The 6,000-nt window shown below is 41.5% G+C and overlaps 1 protein-coding gene across 3 annotated transcripts in view; it reads left to right on the plus strand.

The window, feature by feature from the left end:
* CAPN6 (calpain 6) overlaps nucleotides 1-5,281 on the plus strand; it is a 77,806-nt gene extending 72,525 nt beyond the window's left edge. For all 3 annotated transcript variants that reach the window (XM_034435058.3, XM_034435060.3, XM_034435059.3), the window contains one exon: nucleotides 2,887-5,281. In XM_034435058.3, coding sequence (XP_034290949.1) covers nucleotides 2,887-3,063 — 177 coding nt within the window. In that variant the 3' untranslated portion in view covers nucleotides 3,064-5,281. The remainder of the gene's footprint in view (nucleotides 1-2,886) is intronic.
* The last annotated feature ends 719 nt before the right edge of the window (nucleotides 5,282-6,000 follow it).

Genomic DNA, 6,000 nt, shown 5'->3' on the forward strand with positions numbered 1-6,000 from the left:
CCACTCGCGTTCTACACACACCCAGCGGGAGGGGAGGGGCTTAATGGCAGCACGCAAAAGGAGCCTCTATCTGCTGGACTCCCGGCTGTGAGTGCGCAGGCCACCCAGGGCCTCCTGCACCCCCAAAATAATAAGACCCCCGATAATAAGGCCAAGCCCTTATTATCAGGAAAACATGGTAGTTTAATGAAAAAAAAGGACCAGGGGTGACATGATAGCAGTGTTCCAATATTTGAGGGGCTGCCACAAAGGAAGAGGGGGTCAATTTATTCTCCACAGCACCTGAAGGCAGGACAAAAAGAAATGAATGGAAACTGAACAAAGAGAAAAGCAAACTAGAACTAAGGAGAAATTACCTGATAGTTAGAACAATTAACCAGCAGAACAACTTGCCTTCAGAGATTGTGGGTGCTCCAACACTGGAGGTTTTTAAGAACAGATTGGATGGTCATTTTGTCTGGAATGGTGTTGGGTCTCCTGCTTGAGCAGGGAGTTGGACTAGAGGACCCAGGTTAGGGTCCTGGCTTAGGACCCGGGTACTTACAAGACCGTCTTCTGCCACCGGTAGCCTCCCACCGACCAGTACGCTCCCACAGAGAGGGTCTCCTCAGGGTGCCGTCGGCCATACAATGCCGGCTGGTGGCCCCCAGGGGGAGAGCATTCTCTGTGGGGGCACCCGCCATCTGGAACGAGTTGCCCCCAGAGATATGGCGGATCCCTAACTTTCGTGCTTTCCGAACTGCCCTAAAGACGTTTTTGTTTCATCAAGCCGGGCTGGCCTGACCTACTCTTTTTAAAAAGAATTGTTTTAAAAAATTAGGGGTTTTAATATAGAGTTTTTAACTATGGGCCAAATTGATTTAATTGGATTTTAATATTGTTTTAAATTTTGTATCTGTGTATTTTATTTGCTGGCTGTTCACCGTCCAGAGTCCCTCGGGAGAGGGGGCGGTATATAAATATAATAAACTAACTAACTAAACTAACCTCCAAGGTCCCTTCCAACTCTGTTATTCTGTTAATTCACAACTTCCTAGAATCACTCATTGGTATTTCAAGTTTAAACACTGCTGGATTTTTACAAAGCGAAAGGCAATTGCAGTTGTATTTTTATACAGGGACCAGGATATCTGCCAGGAGCTATCTGACAGCAGCCTCAATGCTGACAAGAGGAAGAGAGAGTGGAATGTTGCCAGGTTTCTCCACAGAGATGTTTTTTTTTTTTTCTATTAGTACTGACACCCTGGATGCCCTTTAAGTTGGAATAGTCACTGCATGCAGTTGCGAGATAGTCGTTCAGAATTTTTTTTTTACTTTTCTTTTTTTTTAAATTTGATTTATATGCGGCCCTTCTCCGGAGACTCAGGGTGGCTTACAGTGCGTTAAGCAATAGCCTTCATACTTTTGTATATTTTTACAAAGTCATCTTATTGCCCCCACAAACTGGGTCCTCAATTTACCTACCTTGGAAAGGATGGAAGGCTGAGTCAACCTTGAGCCTGGCAAGATTGGAACTTACTAATTGCAGACAGCTGGAGTTAAATTACAGTGCTTAGTCTGCAGAGCTATCCAGGCTCCTGAATAATCCTGAAAAATGCAGCGGAAAGCTTCTAAATCCTTTGCCTATATGTTGCATTCCCATGAGAAAATCTCTCCAAACTGCTGACATCCAGAAAGAATACAGATAGTCCTCAACTTAGAACAGTTCATTTAGTGACCATTCAGTTACAATGATGCTGGAAAAAGTGTCTTTGGGCTGTTTTTCACACTTATGATCATTGCAGCATCCCCATGGTCACATGATCAAAATTCAGATGCTTGGCAACTGACTCGTATTTATGACCATTGCAGTGTCCTGGAGTCATGTGATCCGCTTTTGTGACCTTCTGACAAGCAAAGTCAATGGGGAAACCAGATTCGCTGAATAGATACTAACTTAACAACTACAGTAATTCATTTAAGTCTCACATAGCAACAGAAATTGTGGGCTCAGTTGTGGTCATAAGTCAAGAACTACCTGTACAGAAACCCTAAAGCTTTTCCTTAGGGTAATGCAGGTAGTCCTCGATTTACAACCACAATTGAGTCCAACATTTTGGTTGCTAAGCAAAGCAGTTGTTAAGTGAATTGTGCCTCATTTTATGACCTTTTTTGCCACAGTTGTTAGGCAAATCACTGCAGCTGTTAAGTGAATTGTGCAGTCATTAAGCAAATTTAGCTTCGCTCATGGACCTTGCTTGTCCAAAGCCAGCTGGGAAGGTTACAAATGGTGATCACATCTGGGACATTGCAACTGTCCTAAATACGTACCAGTTGCCAAGGATCCAAATTTTGATTTCACAGCTATAGCAATGCTGCAACGGTCATAAGTGTGAGAAACAGTCATAAGTCACTTTTTTCAGTGCTGTTGTAATTTTGAATGGTCACTGAGTGAACGGTTGTAAATAGAGAACTGCCTAAAGCTGCTAGCTTACAAGATGATTAATAGTAGTAAAGCAGCAGTCATCAAGACTCCACAAAGTCAACCTCAGCCCCAGTTCCTGGACATCTTCATGCAATTGCTTTGGTGTGCCATTTCTTGCAGGGTCTTGTTCTGGCTTTCAAATCTTATCTCCCATCCCTACAGTAATCCCATCTACAAGATGGAAATGATTATCATGATTACATTACAGTTAAATAAATCCAATTACACTGTTAAGAAAACAGTTTTTCAGCCCCAGTGAATTTGGCCAAAAGGATGTGCAACAGAGAGTAAACTCTGAGCAAAGTTTGAAGAGTTGATCTCGTCTGGATGAGGACTTTTGCATTGGACAATACCCTTTTAACTAAGGAAACACCTTGTATAAAGGCAATGGTAGATTTTTCTTTGTCTTCTCTTCACTTTAGGTCTGGCACAATGCTTTCTTTGACCGATTCCTGGGAGAAATCCGGTTGTCTGGGTCACCCAGTAACCCTCGGGATCTTCAGAAGTACCAACTCCATGGCAGAGGCCAGCAAGAAGCAGAAGTGCCAGGTCAAATCACTATCAAGATACTTTCCACCGATGACCTGGTAGAGCTATGAGTTGCAGAGACTGATAGGCCCCAAGAGGGAGCTATGTTTTTCATACATGTGTATGTTGCTGTTAGAATCCCTTCTTTGGTCCATAATCTCTGGCTTGCAAATGGACACTACCAAGACAGAGACTCTCTTTGTAAAGAGAAACGGGTGGGACCCGATTGTCATGATATGATGAGCTCCTCTTTCTTCTTCCCTCTCTTCAGATGCCGTTTACTTTACAGATTGTAATCAGTGCTAAACAATGGTTCATTCCTAAGCACTGAGTGAACTATTGTTAGGATTTTTCAGGCTTTGGATTAGAAAAATAAGATGATGTCACAGAATTAACCAGACTAGGTTCCAAATTCAATTCCTGAATAGCTTCACATTAGTTTTCTCAGTGGAAGTGGATCATTGTTTGGGTCAGCTGAGTTACTTTTGGGATGAAATATCAGCTTTATCCCAAATCTTGCCAGAACTAGGAAGAGCCCATTCTTTTTTCTGCATCTTCAGAATCGATGCAGCCACTGAATAAGTGATGCTATATTTGACGTGTGGGATGACACATCCCATGATGGGAGGCTTAATGTTGCTGAATGGCCAAATAGGCGCTTTGAGTAGCTTGTCTTCACACAGCTCTATCTTGTACTTGAGCCAAATAATAATAATAGTCACATAAAAGGAAAATTGTTCTCCAACAGTTGCCATTTTTTCTTTTTTGATGAACAGGTAGTCTCAACTTACGACACCAGTTGGGAGCATCAGATTTATTGTCAAATGGTGCACTCCTTAAGTGAAGCACCACATTCAATCTCACAACCTTTTTGCCACAGTTGCTAAGCAAAACATCGCATGATTGCAATTTGCAACCTTCCCTGCTAGGTTCCTTATTGACTTTGCTTGTCAGAAGCCAGCTGGGAAGATTGCAAATGGTGATCACATGATCCCAGTATGCTACAGCTGTCCTAAATGCACAACAGGTGCCTAGTTGCCTAAATCACAATCGCGTGATTGTGGGGGCACTGCGATGGTCATAAATGCAAGGACCAGTCAAATCACTTTTTTCAACACTCTTGTAACTTTGAATGGCTGTTAAACAAATCATCATAAGTCAAAGACTACCTTTATATGTAGGACAATAGTTCATTAGACCTACTCTGGCATAGGTTCCTACAGTGGGAATAGCCCTCAAGCAGAGAATCACCCCAAACATTCCTGCTGATGGGACGAGAGGCAGAAATCAGGGCTGTTTTGGGGGGGGGTCCCAAAGAAGCCTCATCTCCTTACATTCCAGGGGGTTCCTCAACATCTGGGGTATATTTTCAGGGAGATCCTTAAAAGGATGGGGGTAATGAGAAAAGACCTGTCAGACCTGCCACAACTTAAGCCTCTAAATAGAAATGATCATTGGCTCCATTTGTTGATAAAAGTATAGTTTATTAGAGGTAAAGTATATTGCTGTTATGCAAAGCCAGAACTGAGAATTGCACACCAAAATCCCTAAATTCAACTTTTCCCTCCCTTAGCAGTCTCTCATTGCCCACCCCCGTGTAACCAATCAGGTTCAGGTTAGGTATTTTCATAACAGTCAATTAAAGCATAATTTAGTATGCAGCTCCCTCTTTCTTCCAGGAGGTATCTCGAGAAGATACAGCAATCACTTTTGTTTCCCCAACCATTCCACCCCCTTCATTCTCCCTCCCCACAGTTCATGGCAGTCTGTCACCACATAGCAGTGGAGCCCAAGGAAGCATAAAGTGGCAACTGACAGGACCCAAGCACATCTAATGAGAGAATTCCCCTGCTCCATTCAGAGTCTGCATTAAATGAAAGGTGTCCTCTTATTGCTACAGCATTATGGTGGATTCAAATCAATGCACAGAAATAATATCGGTACTTGCACTTTTCACTCCTGTCAGAGCAAGTCTCTATATAGAATGTATGCAATATATTTAAACGCGCATAGTATATTTTAATAAACATATTAAATATCTAGAATAATATATTCTGCTATTAGCATCCTCTGGGTGAGTTATAACAATAGGCATTTATGTTGCACTTTTTATAAGCACAAAGCACATATATTATTCAAGCATTCTTTATGTAAATTGTATAACAAATGTACTTCTCTTTGTATTATTTATGCCCATACTGCAGATGGAAAAAAGGGAAGACTGAGCTTACTTGCTGAGGAAGTACTGTTTGTTTTAATACAGACGCACAGTAAAATCTTGAAACCGAATCCAGTGCTGATCCCTTCTTATGTAATTGATGGTGGCATTTTGGCTTAGATTTTAACTAGCAGGGCATCTGATCAAAGGATGCTGTGATAGGATTCCAATTTTTCTTACAAGTTTTGTTGGTATTTGCCTCCTTCAGAGCTCCCCTTGTATGACTTCACTGGGAGTATCTAAGAATATTAAATACTCCTCCTGGTATGTCTCTGTTTTGATTAAGCTATCAACATACTTGGAATGTTTTGAAATACAGTGTCAAAGTTCCCTTGAGTTGATTCTCCTGGGGTCTTGTTACACAGTAATGACTTTTAATTTTCTGATACAAAAAGTCTCTAACTAAAACAAAAGTGTCAAGTGCAAGAAGCCCAGGTTGTTCAAATGAATATAGGTTTATTATAACTAACACTCTCTACAAGAATCTGAAATACTAATGGTCAGAGTGAATTGGTGGTAGATAAAAGTCAATGGAATTTAAGATGGGCTGGATTTAGGTCTTTTGTGGGTGCGAAGGGACTCAAGACTGATGATGTGCTTGACCCCTCCCTTGGGCTCAGCCTGGTCATCTCCTATAAAAAGTCCATTAAAGCAGGCAAATGGTATCAAAACTTTGCACTATTTAGCATGGCACAGCATTCATACAAGGGAATTATTAGACTGTGTGCTATCATGGAAATAATTTGTAAAAAGGTGCCGTAGAACATATGGAAGTGCAAAATTAATTTCT

Source organism: Pantherophis guttatus, chromosome 12 (genome assembly GCF_059756535.1).
Source record: "Pantherophis guttatus breed Tessera chromosome 12, ASM5975653v1, whole genome shotgun sequence".
In the NCBI taxonomy this organism is placed as follows: Eukaryota; Metazoa; Chordata; class Lepidosauria; order Squamata; family Colubridae; genus Pantherophis; species Pantherophis guttatus.